General features: G+C 48.4%; 1 protein-coding gene across 7 annotated transcripts in view; it reads right to left on the bottom strand.

Moving 5' to 3' along the window:
- Positions 1-22,834, bottom strand: part of LOC118380174 (disabled homolog 1-like) — a 370,535-nt gene that overhangs the window by 28,187 nt on the left and 319,514 nt on the right. For all 7 annotated transcript variants that reach the window (XM_052459061.1, XM_052459057.1, XM_052459038.1 and 4 more), the window contains exons 4-5: positions 15,522-15,620; positions 13,871-14,002 (exon numbers count right to left, since the gene is read on the bottom strand). In XM_052459061.1, the coding sequence (XP_052315021.1) occupies positions 13,871-14,002; positions 15,522-15,620 (231 nt within the window). The remainder of the gene's footprint in view (positions 1-13,870; positions 14,003-15,521; positions 15,621-22,834) is intronic.

The raw sequence follows: 22,834 nt of genomic DNA, 5'->3' as shown, positions 1-22,834 counted from the left end.
CCTGACCTCAATCCTGCAGAAAATGTGTGGGCAGAACTGGAAAAGTGTGTGCGAGCAAGAAGGCCTACAAACCTGACTCAGTTACACCAGCTCTGTCAGGAGGAATGGGCCAAAATTCATCGTAACTTATTTTTGAAGCTCGTGGAAGGCTACCCAAAATGTTTGACCCAAGTTAAACAATTTAAAGGCAATGCTACCAAATACGAATTGAATGTATGCAAACTTTTGACCCACTGGGAATATGATGAAAGAAATAAAAGCTGAAATAAATAATTCTCTCTACTATTATTCTGACATTTCCCATTCTTAAAATAAAGTGGTGATCCTAACTGACCTAAAACAGGGAATTTTTACGAGGATTAAATGTCAAGAATTGTGGAAAACTGAGTTTAAATGTATTTGGCTGAGGTGTATGTAAACTTCCAACGGTATCTCTGTGGTTAACAAAACACACACGCAAGCCCGCACATATACATGAGCACACACACGAATGCACAAACACATCAACTCACATCCACAGTGCAATACAGCATTTACTGTCGATGTGGGGCTTTAAGGGGTGAGACTGGTGAACAATGAAATATAGAACATATTTAATATTTGATTAAGGCCTAACAGGGAATTAACAGACAGTGTTTGGAGAACTACATGGACATCCCCAGTTTAGTGTTGGGTACCTACTTCCTACCACGTCTGAACTCTGATCCAGTCTTATTTAAATCATATAGTGTGCAACTAGCACAAACATACAATCAAACAATGTACGGCAAGACAAACGCAATGAAAAATGGATCAGTGATGACTAGAAAGTTGATGACGTTGCCTGCCAAACACAAGCCCGAACAAGGAGAGGGAACCCGGAGGGCGAGGCGCAGGGCGATCCGGATGGGGACCTTGGAAATCTCGCAGCATAAAATGATCCAACACGTCCTCCACCGGAACCCAGCATCTCTCCTCCTGCTCTGTGTGCACTGTGCACTCACGTCCTTAGCTAAAGTGGGCCACCAGTACTTCCCACTAAGACAGCGCACCGTCCGTCCGATCCTAAGATGACCAGAGGAGGGTGACTGGTGGGCCCATTAGATCAGCCGGTCGCGGACAGCAGACGGAACATACAGACATCCAGCTGGACACAGGGGGAGCGGGCTCTGCACGTGATGCCCGCTCAATGTCCACGTCCAGCTCCACACTTCCGGCGCCACCAAGCAAGAGGCGGGGAGTATGGGAGTGGGATCCATGGGCCTCTCCTTTGTGTCATACAGCCGGGACAATGCATCTACCTTAACGTTCTGAGAGCCCACATAATGGGTGAAAAACGTGGCCCACCTTGCCTGGCAAGGGTTCAGTCTCCTCGCCGCCCGGATGTACTCCAGATTGCGGTGGTCAGTCCAGATGGATGAGAAAAGGGTGTCTAGCCCCCTCAAGCCAATGTCTCCACGCCTTCAGGGCCTTGATGACAGCCAACAACTCCCGGTCTCCTACGTCATAGTTTCGCTCTGCCGGGCTGAGCTTCTTCGTGAAGAAAGCACAAGGGCGGAGCCCCGTGCATTGACTATATCGCTATATGACTATACCTCACCGTGATCTGATTTAGACCCCGGTAGTCAGTACACGGACGCAGACCTCCTTGCTTCTTCTTCACAAAAAAGAAACTCGAGGAGACGGGTGAAGTGGAGGACTGAATGTAGCCCTGACGCAGGTTTTCGGAGACATATGTTTCCATAGCCTCCGTCTCCGCCTGTGAGATGGGATACATGTGACTCCTGGGAAGTGCAGTGTCTACCAGGAGATCTATCTCACAATCGCCCCATCGATTAGGTGGTAATTGAGTTGCCTTCTTTTTAGAGAAGACGAGAGCCAAATCGGCATATTCAGGGGGAATGCGCAGGATGGAGACCTGGTCTGGACTCTCCACCGTTGTAGCATCAACGGAAATCCCTAAACACCTACCTGAGCACTCTCGCGACCACCCTGTGAGAGCCCTCTGTGGCCAGGAAACAGTGGGGTTATGACAAGCTAACCAGGGTAGGCCCAGCACCACGGGAAACGCAGGAGAGTCAATAAGTTAGACTAATTCTCTCCGTGTGACCCCCATGCGTCACCATGCCCAAAGGAGCGGTGACCTCCCTAATTAACCCTGACCTTAATGGTCGACTATCTAAGGCATGAACAGGGAAGGGCACTTCCACGGGAACAATGGGGGTCCCTAAACTATGAGCTAACGCTCTATCAATGAAATTCCCAGCTGCGCCTGAATCTACGAGTGCCTTATGCTGGGAATGTGGGGGAAACTCAGGAAAAGTGACAGACACAAACATATGTGCCACAGAGGACTCTGGGTGAGAATGGTGCCAGCTCACCTGGGGTGACGCCAGAGCGCCCTGCCTGTTGCCTCGATTCCCATAGGAACCAACCCGGCACCTCTACAGATGGTGCACGAGCGGGAACCCCCTCCGGTCTCCCTGCGCACCGCCCCTCCCAGCTCCATGGGTATCGGAGAGGGGGTGCGGGAGGATGGAACCACCAGACCCCGATCTGGGCGTCCGCGAGTAGCCAGCAGGTTGTCCAGCCGGATGGACAGGTCCACCAGCTAGTCGAAAGTGAGGGTGGTGTCTCTGCAGGCCAGCTCCCAACAGACGTCCTTGCGCAGACTGCAGCGGTAATGGTCGATCAGGGCCCAGTTGTTCCATCCTGTGCCGGCAGCCAGGGTCCTAAACACCAGGTCAAACTCCTGGCTCCTCGTCTCTTGCCTCAGATGGTAGAGGCGCTCACCCACCACTCTGCCCTCGGGCGGGTGGTCGAAGAATGCCTGGATACGGCGAGTGAACTCCTCAAAATGGTCCAACGCCGCATCTCCCTCTCTCCACACGGAGTTGGCCCACTCCAGTGCTTTCCCGGTGAGGCACGAGACGAGGGCGGACACCCTCTCACGGTCAGATGGAGCTGGGTGGACCGTGGCCAGATACAGGTTTAGTTGAAGGAGGAACCTCTGGCAGTTGGCAGCACTCCCGTCGTACTCCTGTGGCAAGGAGAGACGGTTCCCACAGGGATCAGGTGGTAAGGGGGCACTCAGGAGAGACCCCTGTTGTGCTGGTGGAGGCGCTGGAAGAACTCCCTGTCTCTCCCAGCGGTCCAATGTCTGGACAACATGATCAATGGCGGCGACCAGATGGTGAAGCATAACCGCATGCTCCTGGACGCGCTCCTCCACCTCAATAGCCGGGGCACCTTCTCCTGCGGACTCCATAGTTGGTCGGAGATTCTGTAAAGGGTGCGTGTTGGTGGCAGAGAAGTCAGGCGCAGGAAAATGAACTTGGTATCAACGGAGTTGTTTAATAAGTGCTCACAGAAAACTCAAAAACCAAAATATAAAAACATAATAAAAATGGGTACAAAACCCGTCGCGCACCAACACATAACTAGCACAAACATACAATCAAACAATCTCCGACAAGGATATGAGGGGAAACAGAGGGTTAAATACACAACATCACTCACTGGTAAGGAGTCCTGTGGGCTCTGGGCGCTTCTGAATTAAATTAATGAAATGAGTCAAAAGATTAAACATTTTACTGAATGAGTTGAAAAGGTCAGTAAAAAGAGCCGAAACTCTCAATACTCCGCTTCCCTGAATCACTCACAGATGCACACCGCATGGCCCCTCCCTGCTCCCCTCATCACTCGCACCGCACGGACCCTCCCTGCTCCCCTCATCACTCATACCGCACGGCACCTCCCTGCTCCCCTCATCACTCACACCGCACGGCCCGGCCCCTCCCTGCTCCCCTCATCACTTACACCGCACAGCACCTCCCTGCTCCCCTCATCACTCACACCGCACGGCACCTCCCTGCTCCCCTCATCACTCACACCGCACGGACCCTCCCTGCTCCCCTCATCACGGTGTATAGATGGCACCTCCCTGCTCCCCTCATCACGGTGTATAGATGGCACCTCCCTGCTCCCCTCATCACGGTGTATAGATGGCACCTCCCTGCTCCCCTCATCACGGTGTATAGATGGCACCTCCCTGCTCCCCTCATCACGGAGTATAGATGGCATAGCCTAATACAGAAACATGTCAGTTCTATATATTCCTAAATAAATTATTACCTCTGTTGCACTGAAATGACATGCATGATTTTTGTTGATGCTCCGATGTTCAGATGAAGGGATTAAATAGTATAATGTGCACCACGTGACGCTCAACTTAAACTGCAGTGTGTAGCCTACTGTAGCTGCTGGAAAAGGAATTCAAAGCCTATACTTTATCACTCAGGACATGATAACTTTCCAGTGTGCTACAATTTTTGCCATTTAATGTTGTTAATAAAACTAAATCAGACAACCCATAGTATAATAGTTGACCTATTTACCTAGTCATTTACATTCAGTGGTGACCCGTCATTCAGGGCAGGTGTGGCAGAGCCAAGCATGTTTTAAGCCCTACCTGTTAAGATAAAAAAAATGCTTCTGTGGTGGAGGGGCAGCCAGCGAAAAGCAGAGGGTAGGCGTTGGGAATTCTCAGTGTTCTGTCACCCATGGGTACACTACGTCACCGAAGAATCTTCAGGGAGAGCTAAGCAGTTCAACACCCTTGAGTGCTGCCATAGATTTACATTAGAAGTGTCCATCCAAAAAGGCTCAAGGTCCTTGGCCACAGGTAAAATTACGTCAAATCACGTTATATCTACTGTAGCATTGTTTGAACTGATCATGTCATACCTTCAAAATCTTAGCTACAAATGTACTGTAGACAAGCAGTCATCATCATGAATCACGTTAACAATCTACTGGCAAATCCTTTTCAATTCTTGTCATACGAAGAGAAATTATAGGTAGAACATCTCGGTGATCATCGGCCATTGGACATTACACAAGTCGGGAATCGCAAATTCCACAATGAGGCTTACTGCAATGCAAAGTAATCACTGTTTTGCTTCCCCTGCCTGCTATTCGGTGGAAAGAGTGTGTGGTCCAAGTCTGGTTTCTGTCTGAAAGGGTCTCTTTTACAAGCATAATAGGATTAGCATTCACAATCAACACCATGGGCCAGAAATGGTTGAATCCATTGGCCGTGCTGTCAATCCAGCATGACTTCTGCCGGGTTCAAAACAACTGTGAACACAGAACTTGGAACCGAGAAATCGCAGACTTCGTGCATTCAAGACAACTGGGAACTCTGGAGAAAAAAACGAGCTCCGACTGGGAAAATACACTTTGAACGCTCATACAACTCGGCATTCCAAGTTGGGAACTCGGTCGGGTCTCTTCCTAGAGCTCCAACTTTCTGACCTGAAGATCACTGACATCATGATTTTACCTTTTTTTTCCTCCAGAGTTCCAAGTTGTCTTGAAAGCCCCATGAATCCAAACCAAAAATAGGCCTTTCTCTTGTATGCTGCTGCATAAATGATGTAATAAGCCAGGGATATATGTATACTGTAGCTAAGAAAGTAATACTAAGTGTATGTTGTGAAGTAAGTAAGTTCAGTAATAGACCCATGTAATTCCAGTTGATATTGCGAGGGTTGTTTTGTTTGCGCAATGTGCTGTCTGTATGGCGTTATAGGCCTATATTCTATAAAAGTGGATGCTCGTGATTGTATTTTCATTCCTTTTTGACCACATAAACCTAATGAAATACTTCAACTGGTAGGCTAAAGTTAGGAGGGGGTGGTCTTGGTGAGAACGTGCTGTGGGATTATATAAAATACTCTTTGAAGTGGTAGGCTTCCAGATGTTTTCAGAAGATTGGCAGATTTCAGAGACCGCCAGGACAGAGAAGAGCTTGGACTGGGGTGAGCGGGAGCTGCCCTCCTGTAGCGGTGGTAGGACCAAGAGACCAGAGGTGGCAGAATGGAGTGCTCGAGGTTGGGGTGTAGGGTTTGAGCAGAGCCTGAAGGTAGGGAGGGGCAGTTCCTCTTGCTGCCCCGTAGGTAAGTACCATGGTCTTGTAGTGGATGCGAGTGGACTGACATGGGAGAAGCAGGGTGACATGGGAGGAGTGGACTGACATGGGAGAAGCAGGGTGACATGGGAGAAGCAGGGTGACATGGGAGGAGTGGACTGACATGGGAGAAGCAGGGTGACATGGGAGGAGTGGACTGACATGGGAGAAGCAGGGTGACATGGGAGAAGTGGGGTGACATGGGAGAAGCAGGGTGACATGGGAGGAGTGGACTGACATAGGAGAAGCAGGGTGACATGGGAGGAGTGGACTGACATGTGAGGAGTGGACTGACATGGGAGAAGCAGGGTGACATGGGAGAAGTGGGGTGACATGGGAGAAGTGGACTGACATGGGAGAAGCAGGGTGACATGGGAGAAGTGGGGTGACATGGGAGGAGCAGGGTGACATGGGGTAGGGGGTGACATGGGTGGAGCGGGGTGACATGGGAGGAGCGGGGTGACATGGGAGAAGCAGGGTGACATGGGAGAAGCAGGGTGACATGGGAGGAGCAGGGTGACATGGGAGAAGCAGGGTGACATGGGAGGAGTGGACTGACATGGGAGGAGTGGACTGACATGGGAGAAGCAGGGTGACATGGGAGAAGCAGGGTGACATGGGAGGAGTGGACTGACATGGGAGAAGCAGGGTGACATGGGAGAAGTGGGGTGACATGGGAGAAGCAGGGTGACATGGGAGGAGTGGACTGACATAGGAGAAGCAGGGTGACATGGGAGGAGTGGACTGACATGGGAGGAGTGGACTGACATGGGAGAAGCAGGGTGACATGGGAGAAGTGGGGTGACATGGGAGAAGTGGGGTGACATGGGAGGAGCAGGGTGACATGGGAGGAGCAGGGTGACATGGGAGGAGCAGGGTGACATGGGAGTAGCGGGGTGACATGGGTGGAGCGGGGTGACATGGGAGGAGCGGGGTGACATGGGAGAAGCAGGGTGACATGGGAGAAGCAGGGTGACATGGGAGGAGCAGGGTGACATGGGAGAAGCAGGGTGACATGGGAGAACATGCGAAGGTAGAACACCAGGCGGGCTGCAGTGTTCTGGATACGTTGCAAGGGTTTGATGGCACAAGTGGGGAGCCCAGCCAACAGAGTTGCAGTAGTCCAGGCGGGAGATGACAAGTGCCTGGAATAGGACTTCCAGTGTGAGGTAGGGTTGTACTCTACGATGTTGTAGAGCATGAACCTGCAGGAGCGAGTCACTGATTTGATGTTTGCAGAGAATGGCAGGATGTTGTCCAGGGTCACACCAAGGTTCTTTGCACTCTGGGAGGAGGACACTGTGGAGTTGTCAAAAGTGATGGAGAGGACTTTAAGCAGGCAGACCTTCCCCAGGAGGAAGAGCTGCTACGTCTTGTCAAGGTGGAGCTTGAGGTGGTGGGCCGACATCCAAGCTGAGATGTCTGCCAGGCATGCAGAGATGCGTGTCACCACCTGAGTGTCAGGAAGGGGGGAAGGCGTAAAAAGTAGTTGAGTGTCATCCGCATAGCAATGATAGGAGAGACCATGTGATGGAGCCCAGGGACTTGTATACAGAGACAAGAGGAGAGGAACTTGAACCGAGTGCTGGGGGACACCAGTCGTGAGAGTACGTGGCACAGACACAGAGATTTAGGATAGAGATTTAGCTTTGGCAGTGCAGAGAGCCTCCGTGACACAAAGATCAACAGTCTTGGTTGAGTGACCCGACTTGAAGCCTGACTGTTTAGGGTCAAGAAGATGGTTCTGAGAGAGATAGCGAGGAAGTTGGTCAGAGACAGCACATTCAAGTGTTTTGGAAATAAAAGAAAGAAGGGATACCAGTCTGTAGGTTTTGACGACAGAGGAATCGAGTGTTGGCTTCTTGAGGAGGGGAGCGACTCGGGTCATTTTGAAGTCAGAGAGGACGCATCTCCAGAGATGGTCTGGAGACGGGATGGGTCGAGTGGGCAGGTTGTAGGGCGGCCAGACCTCACTAGTCACAAGATTCCCTCTGCAGAGAGAGGGGAGAATGTGATCAAGGCGTGAGGTAGTTGGACCAGTTCTGACAGCTGATGCTTAAAGTTAGTGAGGGAGATATAAGTCTCCAGCTTCAGTGATTTTTGCAATTCGTTCCAGTGATTGGCAGCAGAGAACTGGAAGGAAAGACGGCCAAAGTAGGAGTTGGCTTTGGGGATGGCCAGTGAAATATACCTGCTGGAGCACATGCTACGGGTGAGTGTTGCTATGGTGACCAGTGAGCTGAGATAAGGTGGGGCTTTACCTAGCAAAGACTTATAGATGACCTGGAGCCAGTGGGTTTGGCAGCGAATATGAAGTGAGGGCCAGCCAACGAGAGCATACAGGTCGCAGTGGTGGGTAGTATATGGGGCTTTGGTGACAAAATGGATTGCACTGTGATAGACTACATCCAATGTGGTCTTATTCTCCATGGACTTTACAATGTCCCAAAACTTTTGGGAATTTGTGCAACAGGATGCAAATTTCTGTTTTAAAAAGCTATCCTTTGCTTTCCTAACTGACTGAGTATATTGGTTCCTAACTTCCCTGAAAAGTTGTATATTGCGGGGGCTATTCGATGCTAATGCAGAACGGCACAGGATGTTTTTGTGCTGGTCAAGGGCAGTCAAGTCTGGAGTGAACCAAGGGCTATATATGTCCTTAGTTCTACATTTTTTGAATGGGGCAAGCTTATGTTGAGGAAATAACTTTTAAAGGATAACCAGGCATCCTCTACTCACGGGATGAGGACAATGTCCTTCCAAGATACCTGGGCCAGGTCGATTAGAAAGGCCTGCTCACTGAAGTGTTTTAGGGAGTGTTTGACAGTGATGAGGGGTGGTCGTTTGACAGCGGACCCATTACGGACGCAGGCAATGAGGCAGTGATCGCTGAGATCCTGGTTGAAGACAGCAGAGGTGTATTTAGAGGGCAGGTTGGTCAGGATGATATCCATGAGGGTGCCCGTGTTAACAGATTTAGGGTTGTACCTGGTAGGTTCCTTGATTTGTGTGAGATTGAGGGCATCTAGCTTAGATTGTAGGACGGCCGGGGTGTTAAGCATATCCCAGTTTAGGTCACCTAACAGTACGAACTCTGAAGATAAAATGGGGGCAATCAATTCACATATGGTGTCCAGGGCACAGCTGGGGGCTGAGGGGGGGTATATAACAACAATAACAACAATAACATTTCTGGAAACGTGGATTTTTAAAAGTAGATGCTCGAACTGTTTGGGCACAGACCTGGATAGCATAACAGAACTCTGCAGGCTAGCTCTGCAGTAGATTGCAACTCTGCCCACCTTGGCAGTTCTATCTTGGCGGGAAATGTTGTAGTTGGAGATGGAAATTTCTGAATTTTTGGTGGCCTTCCTAAGCCAGGATTCAGACACGGCTAGGACATCAGGGTTGGCGAAGTGTGCTAAAGCAGTGAATAAACTTAGGGAGGCTTCTAATGTTAACATGCATGAAACCAAGGCTTTAACGGTTACAGAAGTCATAAGTCCTCCAAAAGTTTAGTATTCCAAAATATTTGCTCAGCTGGCCGCTGCCCTGTTCTGTAAGTTCGCAATGAGTAACTCAGCCATGGAGCAGGAGGGGAAGGCTGGCCGGGAGAAAGTGCGAGTCACAGGATGCAGAAAAGGAAGAGAGTAGGGTTGGAGAGGCAGAATCAGGAGACAGGAGGGAAAAGGATTTAGCAGAAGGGAGAGATGATAGAAGAGGAAAGAGTAGTGGGAGACGGAGATTACGATGGCACATGACCATCTGGGTAGGTGCCGAGTGGCTAGAGTTGGAGGAAAGGGAGACAGAAAAGGAAACAAAGTAGTCACTGTAATCAGAGACCAGGAGGGGAGGGGGGTGGTGCAATGAGACTAGTAGGTGAACAGCCTCTAGTAAAGATGAGGTCAAGTGTATTGCCTGCCTTGTGAGTGGGAGGGGACTGGGAAAGGGTGAGGTCAAAAGAGGCAAGGAGGGGAATGAGAGAGTTGGAAAGAATTGAATCAAAGGCAGACATTGGGAAGTTGAAGTCGCCAAGTATGAAGAGTGGTGAGCCATCATCAGGCAATGAGCTTGTCAAGGTGCCAAACTGCTGGAGCTGTAGCACTCAAAAGGGCAAGTCTGTCTGCTGGAGCTGTAGCGCTCAAAAGGGCAAGCCTGTCTGATGGAGCTGTAGCGCTCAAAAGGGCAAGTCTGTCTGCTGGAGCTGTAGCTCTCAAAAGGACAAGCCTGTCTGCTGGAGCTGTAGCACTCAAAAGGGCAAGTCTGTCTGCTGGAGCTGTAGCGCTCAAAAGGGCAAGTCTGTCTGCTGGAGCTGTAGCGCTCAAAAGGGCAAGCCTGTCTGCTGGAGCTGTAATGCTCAAAAGGGCAAGTCTGTCTGCTGGAGCTGTAGCGCTCAAAAGGGCAAGTCTGTCTGCTGGAGCTGTAGCGCTCAAAAGGGCAAGCCTGTCTGCTGGAGCTGTAGCGCTCAAAAGGGCAAGCCTGTCTGCTGGAGCTGTAGCGCTCAAAAGGGCAAGTCTGTCTGCTGGAGCTGTAGCGCTCAAAAGGGCAAGTCTGTCTGCTGGAGCTGTAGCGCTCAAAAGGGCAAGCCTGTCTGCTGGAGCTGTAGCGCTCAAAAGGGCAAGCCTGTCTGCTGGAGCTGTAGCGCTCAAAAGGGCAAGTCTGTCTGCTGGAGCTGTAGCACTCAAAAGGGCAAGTCTGTCTGCTGTAGCGCTCAAAAGGGCAAGCCTGTCTGCTGGAGCTCTAGCGCTCAAAAGGGCAAGTCTGTCTGCTGGAGCTGTAGCGCTCAAAAGGGCAAGCCTGTCTGCTGGAGCTCTAGCGCTCAAAAGGGCAAGCCTGTCTGCTGGAGCTCTAGCGCTCAAAAGGGCAAGTCTGTCTGATGGAGCTGTAGCGCTCAAAAGGGCAAGTCTGTCTGCTGGAGCTGTAGCGCTCAAAAGGGCAAGCCTGTCTGATGGAGCTGTAGCGCTCAAAAGGGCAAGTCTGTCTGCTGGAGCTGTAGCGCTCAAAAGGGCAAGTCTGTCTGAATTGGAGCCATGCATTAGTCATCAAAAGCAAATAAAAAGCCTGGAATTGAAGCCATGCATTAGTCATGGAGCTGTAGCCAAAAGGGCAAAAGCCTGGAATTGAAGCCATGCATTAGTCTGTCTAGCCAAATAAAAGGCCTGGAATTGAAGCCATGCATTAGTCATCTAGCCAAATAAAAAGCCTGTCTGCTGGATTGCTCAAAAGCAAGTCTGCATTAGTCATCTAGCCAAATAAAAAGCCTGGAATTGAAGCCATGCATTAGTCATCTAGACAAATAAAAAGCCTGGAATTGAAGCCATGCATTAGTCATCTAGCCAAATAAAAAGCCTGGAATTGTAGCCATGCATTAGTCATCTAGCCAAATAAAAAGCCTGGAATTGAAGCCATGCATTAGTCATCTAGCCAAATAAAAAGCCTGGAATTGAAGTCATGCATTAGTCATCTAGCCAAATAAAAAGCCTGGAATTGAAGCCATGCATTAGTCATCTAGCCAAATAAAAAGCCTGGAATTGAAGCCATGCATTAGTCATCTTGCCAAATAAAAAGCCTGGAATTGAAGCCATGCATTAGTCATCTAGCCAAATAAAAAGCCTGGAATTGAAGCCATGCATTAGTCATCTAGCCAAATAAAAAGCCTGGAATTGAAGCCATGCATTAGTCATCTAGCCAAATAAAAAGCCTGGAATTGAAGCCATGCATTAGTCATCTAGCCAAATAAAAAGCCTGGAATTGAAGCCATGCATTAGTCATCTAGCCAAATAAAAAGCCTGGAATTGAAGCCATGCATTAGTCATCTAGCCAAATAAAAAGCCTGGAATTGAAGCCATGCATTAGTCATCTAGCCAAATAAAAAGCCTGGAATTGTAGCCATGCATTAGTCATCTAGCCAAATAAAAAGCCTGGAATTGAAGCCATGCATTAGTCATCTAGCCAAATAAAAAGCCTGGAATTGAAGCCATGCATTAGTCATCTAGCCAAATAAAAAGCCTGGATTTGAAGCCATGCATTAGTCATCGAGCCAAATAAAAAGGACCCCCCAAATGTGTAGCTTAAATGACAACCATACAAGACAGTATCAGTAATTTTTACAGGGAGAAAAAGAAATGCCCTTCTGTACAAGTAAAAAATACCTTCAACTTAGAGGCTAGCCTATGCATGCTACCTGGCAAAAGAGTAGGTCATAGATCCAAGATACGGCTCATAAGTGACTGTCGAACCAATGCTGGGTGTCCTCGTGGGAGTCGAACTGTAGCTTCCCCCCGGCTGTTCAATGTGCAGACGAGCAGGGAAGCAGAGTGAGAAATTCACTTTTTTCGCATGAAGTTTGCGTTTCACATCGAAGAACTTAGCTCTTTTCATGGTGACATTAAAGCTGAGGTCAGGAAAGATGAACACCTTGCGTCTGCAGAAGTGTATCTGGTCTCTGCCCTGCCTCTGGAGGATGTGCTCCTTGTCACCGTAGTAGTGAAAATGGATGATAAACACTCTAGGCTTGGAGTTGTCGTCTCCCTCCGCTGGGGAGGGGCCAATGCAGTGGACTCTATCCAGCTTCGGGGTGATTGAACGATGGCTGGACGAGTTCCCTCCTTCACGTTTCTCTGCTATACCATCAACACGAAGATTGCAACGGCAAGAACGGGATTCCAAATCATCGGTCTTGTCGATCAGCTTTTATTTTTCGGAGCTCAGATGGGCGACCGTTTTCTCAAGTTACTATGCGGTCACTGTAGTCACACAGGTCATGTTCAAAGCCGTCAATTCGGTGTCCTTGTTCATCCGCAGTGGCTCGGACACCATCTAGGATGGCAGAGAAGGGGGCCAGAGCAGCATCAATGGCAGTGTTGAGCTGAGTGGCAATGGTAGCTGTAATTTCCGAGACCAGAACCGTACGGAGGTTCTGAAGATCTGTGGGGAGTGTGACCGCATGAGGCTCTGGAACAGTTGGACTGGAGTCGGCGACATTACCATTCACATTTGCCATCGCGGTTGAAACGTTACAGGTCTTCTGCTCCTCTGGTCATGTGACATTTGAATCAAAAAGGTAACTTACGAACTCATCAATCAAATATGATATTTAAGAAAGTGGAATGCAAAGTACAAATTTGGCAAAATGAGCTAATGTGTAGGAGCCTCGTCCACAAGCTTCTTCTCCATTCACATGCTGAACCAGAACTCCTTGTGTTTATATTTTTCTTCAGTTCAGTTCTGATATTTTCCAAGCATGGTAAGGAGTATGGAAGTAGCTCATCCGTGTCCAATTTGTCAGGATGGTGGCACAGTGGCCCACAACTTGAACCCCGGCAACACTGCTTGCAGCTTTAATTCTTGTTGTTGTAAACAGGGGTGTTTTAAAAGGGCAATGACATACTTTGTAATAGGAACCCCAAAAAAAATCACATCATTTTTTTTCTTAACGTTAATGATCCCAATTTCATTTAAATGTTTTAATGTTTAAACCCCTAGTCCATATAACCAGTGAAGAAAACCCAAAGACCAAAACTACTGCAGTTCATTATTTCACACACCCCATTCCATGTCGACACGCAGAACCTGCCCACAGGAATTTAGGACACAGACAACAACAAAATAGTGAGAATATAGACTATCGCTATTCTCTATGCACACACACACACACACACACACACACACACACACACACACACACACACACACACACACACACACACACACACACACACACACACACACACACACACACACACACACACACACACACACACACACACACACACACACTATGCTCTGCATGTGTCTATCTGTTGAGAGCTGATTCAAGGGTCATTATCTAAATCTAACAGGACAATGTTCCCCGTGGCTAGCAGAGGGCAATAGGGATCATGGACATACACACACATTCACAAATTGTGTGGTACTCACTGACTGAGCGGTCTTGATAGCTACGAAGCGGTGGTTTCCCTCCTTCCCACAGACGTAGCCAAAGGCTCGGTGGTCCGTGATGTCTTTAGCGATGTACGAGATCTCATGGACAGCATGGTGGTGCTGGAGGACCTGAGACAGACAGAAACACAAAGTTATCACAGACAGAACCATTGATCTAGAGATGAATAGATGAGAGGAAAGAGGAGAGGATGATCTGGCAGTAGTTCTGTTCAGAGCTCAGGCAGCCCTCAGCAGGAAGTGGCCAGACGGAGGGATACAGTCCCACTACTCCCTGTGAGCCTCCGTGTTGTGTCTCTGTGCCAGGCAGGAGGGGGGGGGATTAGACCTCACACACACACACACCCTCCCGCCTGCTACATTTAACAGTCTTTAGTTCCCCTACTCCCTCCAGTTTAGCCAGAGTGGTTTGTGCCAGGGAGGGATGGCTGTGCCCATGGCAGATGGCATTGGTTGTCCCAGTGAACCAGAGCTGGGACTGTGCGTCTGTGCGCGTGCTGCGTGTGCGTGCATGTGTGACAGTGTATGTATGTGACAATGAGAGTCGCGTCACTGCAGGCAGTCGAGTCGATCACTACATTTTCTCCCTGGAGGTGACACTACAGACAGAGGCAATCTCAGAAAATAGCATGGAGCCCAAATCTGTGCATCTGTCAACCCCACACAGTGCTCTGACAGAGCTGACAGTACTACAGAGCACACAGCAGTAGCTACAGTGGTACGAGAGGAGACAGCAACTCTGTGTGACTGATGTGTCCTATATTTATTAACTAGGCTGATGATTATCATTTCTCCCATTGACTGACCTGACAATAATAAGAGCACCCCCCCCAGCAGGAGAGGCCCTGTGATCCCATGCAAGTACGCATGAAAGCACACACACACACATCCCATGCCTGTAGATTGGACTGGAACCCAGATGTCTTGTACTAAGCTGGGGCTGGAGAGGGGATGACATACACACACTTTTTATTTTTCTGTTAAAGGCCTCGCCCTCTCTCCACCCCTCCTGGGTGTTCCATTCATCCGTGACAGAAAGACAGAACACGAGCGTCCGTCCTCTGTGGGGACGGAGGAGAGATTGTTCCTTCGCGCCTCTCTTCAATCTCAGACAGCTCCTCCCTCCATGACCTTCCCTCCTCCATGAGAGAGGTCATCCATCCATCCATCCATTCATCCAACCACCAATCCAGCTCATCTATCCATAGGGAGGGAGGAAGGAAGGGATGGGGATGTAAGCAATATGGTTGTAGTGTGGGATGTTGAAAGGCAAGGCCTCACACACAAACACCTCAAGTGGCAGCCTGGCACATAAGAGGCACCACAAACAAAGCCCCCAGTAACCAGACACAAAGATACAGACAGAGGAAGACAGACTGCGACGCTATTCTCTGCCAATCAGATGATAAAGCAGGTCTGTATTCCGATCTACTGAGGTAGTTTCAATTAGGTCCCCCTGATTTCCCCTGGGACTCCTTAGAGCAGCCTCATTAACAGGTCCCCCTGGAGCAATATCTTACACACACACACACACACACACACACACACACACACACACACACACACACACACACACACACACACACACACACACACACACACACACACACACACACACACACAAACTTACCCCAGACTTCTCATCGAAGATCTTGATCCCTCCAAAGGAGACAGTTAGAAACACCTTCTGTTTGTGGTCTCCTTTCGACCGCCCTGCCGCTGCTATACCCTACAGAACAGACACAAAGAGACAGTTAGAAACACCTTCTGTTTGTGGTCTCCTTTAGACCGCCCTGCTGCTGCTATACCCTACAGAACAGACACAAAGAGACAGTTATAAACAACTTCTGTTTGTGGTCTCCTTTAGACGACCCTGCTGCTGCTATACCCTACAGAACAGACACAAAGAGACAGGATATAGAAACACCTTCTGTTTGTGGTCTCCTTTAGACCGCCCTGCTATACCCTACAGAACAGACACAAAGAGACAGGATATAGAAACACCTTCTGTTTGTGGTCTCCTTTAGACCGCCCTGCTGCTGCTATACCCTACAGAACAGACACAAAGAGACAGTTATAAACACCTTCTGTTTGTGGTCTCCTTTAGACGACCCTGCTGCTGCTATACCCTACAGAACAGACACAAAGAGACAGGATATAGAAACACCTTTTGTTTGTGGTCTCCTTTAGACCGCCCTGCTGCTGCTATACCCTACAGAACAGACACAAACAGACAGTTAGAAACACCTTCTGTTTTGGTCTCCTTTAGACCGCCCTGCTGCTGCTATACCCTACAGAACAGACACAAACAGACAGTTAGAAACACCTTCTGTTTTGGTCTCCTTTAGACCGCCCTGCTGCTGCTATACCCTACAGAACAGACACAAAGAGACAGTTAGAAACACCTTCTGTTTGTGGTCTCCTTTAGACCGCCCTGCTGCTGATATACCCTACAGAACAGACACAAACAGACAGTTAGAAACACCTTCTGTTTTGGTCTCCTTTAGACGACCCTGCTGCTGCTATACCCTACAGAACAGACACAAAGAGACAGGATATAGAAACACCTTCTGTTTGGGGTCTCCTTTAGACCGCCCTGCTGCTGCTATACCCTACAGAACAGACACAAACAGACAGTTAGAAACACCTTCTGTTTTGGTCTCCTTTAGACGACCCTGCTGCTGCTATACCCTACAGAACAGACACAAAGAGACAGGATATAGAAACACCTTCTGTTTGGGGTCTCCTTTAGACCGCCCTGCTGCTGCTATACCCTACAGAACAGACACAAAGAGACAGTTATAAACAACTTCTGTTTGTGGTCTCCTTTAGACCGCCCTGCCGCTGCTATACCCTACAGAACAGACAAAAATAGACAGTTATAAACACCTTCTGTTTGTGGTCTCCTATAGACCGCCCTGCCGCTGCTATACCCTACAGAACAGACACAAAGAGACAGGATATAGAAACACCTTCTGTTTGTGGTCTCCTTTAGACCGCCCTGCTATACCCTACAGAACAGACACAAAGAGACAGGATATAGAAACACCTTCTGTTTGTGGTCTCCTTTAGACCGCCCTGCTGCTGATATACCCTACAGAACAGACACAAACAGACAGTTAGAAACACCTTCTGTTTTGGTCTCCTTTAGACGACCCTGCTGCTGCTATACCCTACAGAACAGACACAAAGAGACAGGATATAGAAACACCTTCTGTTTGGGGTCTCCTTTAGACCGCCCTGCTGCTGCTATACCCTACAGAACAGACACAAACAGACAGTTAGAAACACCTTCTGTTTTGGTCTCCTTTAGACGACCCTGCTGCTGCTATACCCTACAGAACAGACACAAAGAGACAGGATATAGAAACACCTTCTGTTTGGGGTCTCCTTTAGACCGCCCTGCTGCTGCTATACCCTACAGAACAGACACAAAGAGACAGTTATAAACAACTTCTGTTTGTGGTCTCCTTTAGACCGCCCTGCCGCTGCTATACCCTACAGAACAGACAAAAATAGACAGTTATAAACACCTTCTGTTTGTGGTCTCCTATAGACCGCCCTGCCGCTGCTATACCCTACAGAACAGACACAAAGAGACAGGATATAGAAACACCTTCTGTTTGTGGTCTCCTTTAGACCGCCCTGCTATACCCTACAGAACAGACACAAAGAGACAGGATATAGAAACACCTTCTGTTTGTGGTCTCCTTTAGACCGCCCTGCTGCTGCTATACCCTACAGAACAGACACAAAGAGACAGTTATAAACACCTTCTGTTTGTGGTCTCCTTTAGACGACCCTGCTGCTGCTATACCCTACAGAACAGACACAAACAGACAGTTAGAAACACCTTCTGTTTTGGTCTCCTTTAGACCGCCCTGCTGCTGCTATACCCTACAGAACAGACACAAACAGACAGTTAGAAACACCTTCTGTTTGTGGTCTCCTTTAGACCGCCCTGCTGCTGCTATACCCTACAGAACAGACACAAACAGACAGTTAGAAACACCTTCTGTTTTGGTCTCCTTTAGACCGCCCTGCTGCTGCTATACCCTACAGAACAGACACAAAGAGACAGTTAGAAACACCTTCTGTTTGTGGTCTCCTTTAGAACGCCCTGCTGCTGCTATACCCTACAGAACAGACACAAACAGACAGTTAGAAACACCTTCTGTTTTGGTCTCCTTTAGACGACCCTGCTGCTGCTATACCCTACAGAACAGACACAAAGAGACAGGATATAGAAACACCTTCTGTTTGGGGTCTCCTTTAGACCGCCCTGCTGCTGCTATACCCTACAGAACAGACACAAAGAGACAGTTATAAACAACTTCTGTTTGTGGTCTCCTTTAGACCGCCCTGCCGCTGCTATACCCTACAGAACAGACAAAAATAGAGTTATAAACACCTTCTGTTTGTGGTCTCCTATAGACCGCCCTGCCGCTGCTATACCCTACAGAACAGACACAAAGAGACAGGATATAGAAACACCTTCTGTTTGTGGTCTCCTTTAGACCGCCCTGCCCTGCTATACCCTACAGAACAGACACAAAGAGACAGGATATAGAAACACCTTCTGTTTGTGGTCTCCTTTAGACCGCCCTGCTGCTGATATACCCTACAGAACAGACACAAACAGACAGTTAGAAACACCTTCTGTTTTGGTCTCCTTTAGACGACCCTGCTGCTGCTATACCCTACAGAACAGACACAAAGAGACAGGATATAGAAACACCTTCTGTTTGGGGTCTCCTTTAGACCGCCCTGCTGCTGCTATACCCTACAGAACAGACACAAACAGACAGTTAGAAACACCTTCTGTTTTGGTCTCCTTTAGACGACCCTGCTGCTGCTATACCCTACAGAACAGACACAAAGAGACAGGATATAGAAACACCTTCTGTTTGGGGTCTCCTTTAGACCGCCCTGCTGCTGCTATACCCTACAGAACAGACACAAAGAGACAGTTATAAACAACTTCTGTTTGTGGTCTCCTTTAGACCGCCCTGCCGCTGCTATACCCTACAGAACAGACAAAAATAGACAGTTATAAACACCTTCTGTTTGTGGTCTCCTATAGACCGCCCTGCCGCTGCTATACCCTACAGAACAGACACAAAGAGACAGGATATAGAAACACCTTCTGTTTGTGGTCTCCTTTAGACCGCCCTGCTATACCCTACAGAACAGACACAAAGAGACAGGATATAGAAACACCTTCTGTTTGTGGTCTCCTTTAGACCGCCCTGCTGCTGCTATACCCTACAGAACAGACACAAAGAGACAGTTATAAACACCTTCTGTTTGTGGTCTCCTTTAGACGACCCTGCTGCTGCTATACCCTACAGAACAGACACAAACAGACAGTTAGAAACACCTTCTGTTTTGGTCTCCTTTAGACCGCCCTGCTGCTGCTATACCCTACAGAACAGACACAAACAGACAGTTAGAAACACCTTCTGTTTGTGGCCTCCTTTAGACCGCCCTGCTGCTGCTATACCCTACAGAACAGACACAAACAGACAGTTAGAAACACCTTCTGTTTTGGTCTCCTTTAGACCGCCCTGCTGCTGCTATACCCTACAGAACAGACACAAAGAGACAGTTAGAAACACCTTCTGTTTGTGGTCTCCTTTAGAACGCCCTGCTGCTGCTATACCCTACAGAACAGACACAAACAGACAGTTAGAAACACCTTCTGTTTTGGTCTCCTTTAGACGACCCTGCTGCTGCTATACCCTACAGAACAGACACAAAGAGACAGGATATAGAAACACCTTCTGTTTGGGGTCTCCTTTAGACCGCCCTGCTGCTGCTATACCCTACAGAACAGACACAAACAGACAGTTAGAAACACCTTCTGTTTTGGTCTCCTTTAGACGACCCTGCTGCTGCTATACCCTACAGAACAGACACAAAGAGACAGGATATAGAAACACCTTCTGTTTGGGGTCTCCTTTAGACCGCCCTGCTGCTGCTATACCCTACAGAACAGACACAAAGAGACAGTTATAAACAACTTCTGTTTGTGGTCTCCTTTAGACCGCCCTGCCGCTGCTATACCCTACAGAACAGACAAAAATAGACAGTTATAAACACCTTCTGTTTGTGGTCTCCTATAGACCGCCCTGCCGCTGCTATACCCTACAGAACAGACACAAAGAGACATGATATAGAAACACCTTCTGTTTGTGGTCTCCTTTAGACCGCCCTGCCGCTGCTATACCCTACAGAACAGACACAAATAGACAGTTATAAACACCTTCTGTTTGTGGTCTCCTTTAGACCGCCCTGCTGCTGCTATACCCTACAGAACAGACACAAAGAGACAGGATATAGAAACACCTTCTGTTTGTGGTCTCCTTTAGACCGCCCTGCTGCTGCTATACCCTACAGAACAGACACAAAGAGACAGGATATAGAAACACCTTCTGTTTGTGGTCTCCTTTAGACCGCCCTGCTGCTGCTGTACCCTACAGAACAGACACAAAGAGACAGGATATAGAAACACCTTCTGTTTGTGGTCTCCTTTAGACCGCCCTGCTGCTGCTATACCCTACAGAACAGACACAAAGAGACAGGATATAGAATCACCTTCTGTTTGTGGTCTCCTTTAGACCGCCCTGCTGCTGCTATACCCTACAGAACAGACACAAAGAGACAGGATATAGAAACACCTTCTGTTTGTGGTCTCCTTTAGACCGCCCTGCCGCTGCTATACCCTACAGAACAGACACAAATAGACAGTTATAAACACCTTCTGTTTGTGGTCTCCTTTAGACGACCCTGCTGCTGCTATACCCTACAGAACAGACACAAAGAGACAGTTAGAAACACCTTCTGTTTGTGGCCTCCTTTAGACCGCCCTTCTGCTGCTATACCCTACAGAACAGACACAAACAGACAGTTAGAAACACCTTCTGTTTTGGTCTCCTTTAGACCGCCCTGCTGCTGCTATACCCTACAGAACAGACACAAAGAGACAGGATATAGAAACACCTTCTGTTTGTGGTCTCCTTTAGACCGCCCTGCTGCTGCTGTACCCTACAGAACAGACACAAAGAGACAGTTATAAACAACTTCTGTTTGTGGTCTCCTTTAGACCGCCCTGCCGCTGCTATACCCTACAGAACAGACAAAAATAGACAGTTATAAACACCTTCTGTTTGTGGTCTCCTATAGACCGCCCTGCCGCTGCTATACCCTACAGAACAGACACAAAGAGACAGGATATAGAAACACCTTCTGTTTGTGGTCTCCTTTAGACCGCCCTGCCGCTGCTATACCCTACAGAACAGACACAAATAGACAGTTATAAACACCTTCTGTTTGTGGTCTCCTTTAGACCGCCCTGCTGCTGCTATACCCTACAGAACAGACACAAAGAGACAGGATATAGAAACACCTTCTGTTTGTGGTCTCCTTTAGACCGCCCTGCTGCTGCTATACCCTACAGAACAGACACAAAGAGACAGGATATAGAAACACCTTCTGTTTGTGGTCTCCTTTAGACCGCCCTGCTGCTGCTGTACCCTACAGAACAGACACAAAGAGACAGGATATAGAAACACCTTCTGTTTGTGGTCTCCTTTAGACCGCCCTGCTGCTGCTATACCCTACAGAACAGACACAAAGAGACAGGATATAGAATCACCTTCTGTTTGTGGTCTCCTTTAGACCGCCCTGCTGCTGCTATACCCTACAGAACAGACACAAAGAGACAGGATATAGAAACACCTTCTGTTTGTGGTCTCCTTTAGACCGCCCTGCCGCTGCTATACCCTACAGAACAGACACAAATAGACAGTTATAAACACCTTCTGTTTGTGGTCTCCTTTAGACGACCCTGCTGCTGCTATACCCTACAGAACAGACACAAAGAGACAGTTAGAAACACCTTCTGTTTGTGGCCTCCTTTAGACCGCCCTTCTGCTGCTATACCCTACAGAACAGACACAAACAGACAGTTAGAAACACCTTCTGTTTTGGTCTCCTTTAGACCGCCCTGCTGCTGCTATACCCTACAGAACAGACACAAAGAGACAGGATATAGAAACACCTTCTGTTTGTGGTCTCCTTTAGACCGCCCTGCTGCTGCTGTACCCTACAGAACAGACAGAAAGAGACAGTTAGAAACACCTTCTGTTTGTGGTCTCCTTTAGACCGCCCTGCTGCTGATATACCCTATAGAACAGACACAAAGAGACAGGATATAGAAACACCTTCTGTTTGTGGTCTCCTTTAGACCGCCCTGCCGCTGCTATACCCTACAGAAAAGACACAAATAGACAGTTATAAACACCTTCTGTTTGTGGTCTCCTATAGACCGCCCTGCCGCTGCTATACCCTACAGAACAGACACAAACAGACAGTTAGAAACACCTTCTGTTTTGGTCTCCTTTAGACCGCCCTGCTGCTGATATACCCTATAGAACAGACACAAAGAGACAGGATATAGAAACACCTTCTGTTTGTGGTCTCCTTTAGACCGCCCTTCTGCTGCTATACCCTACAGAACAGACACAAACAGACAGTTAGAAACACCTTCTGTTTGTGGTCTCCTTTAGACCGCCCTGCCGCTGCTATACCCTACAGAAAAGACACAAATAGACAGTTATAAACACCTTCTGTTTGTGGTCTCCTATAGACCGCCCTGCCGCTGCTATACCCTACAGAACAGACACAAACAGACAGTTAGAAACACCTTCTGTTTTGGTCTCCTTTAGACCGCCCTGCTGCTGCTATACCCTACAGAACAGACACAAAGAGACAGGATATAGAAACACCTTCTGTTTGTGGTCTCCTTTAGACCGCCCTGCTGCTGCTGTACCCTACAGAACAGACAGAAAGAGACAGTTAGAAACACCTTCTGTTTGTGGTCTCCTTTAGACCGCCCTGCTGCTGATATACCCTATAGAACAGACACAAAGAGACAGGATA

The sequence above is a fragment of the Oncorhynchus keta genome, chromosome 1 (assembly GCF_023373465.1).
Source record: "Oncorhynchus keta strain PuntledgeMale-10-30-2019 chromosome 1, Oket_V2, whole genome shotgun sequence".
Lineage (NCBI taxonomy): Eukaryota > Metazoa > Chordata > Actinopteri > Salmoniformes > Salmonidae > Oncorhynchus > Oncorhynchus keta.
The sequence above is the reverse complement of the archived record's forward strand: the minus strand, read 5'-3'. Positions and strand labels throughout refer to the sequence as shown.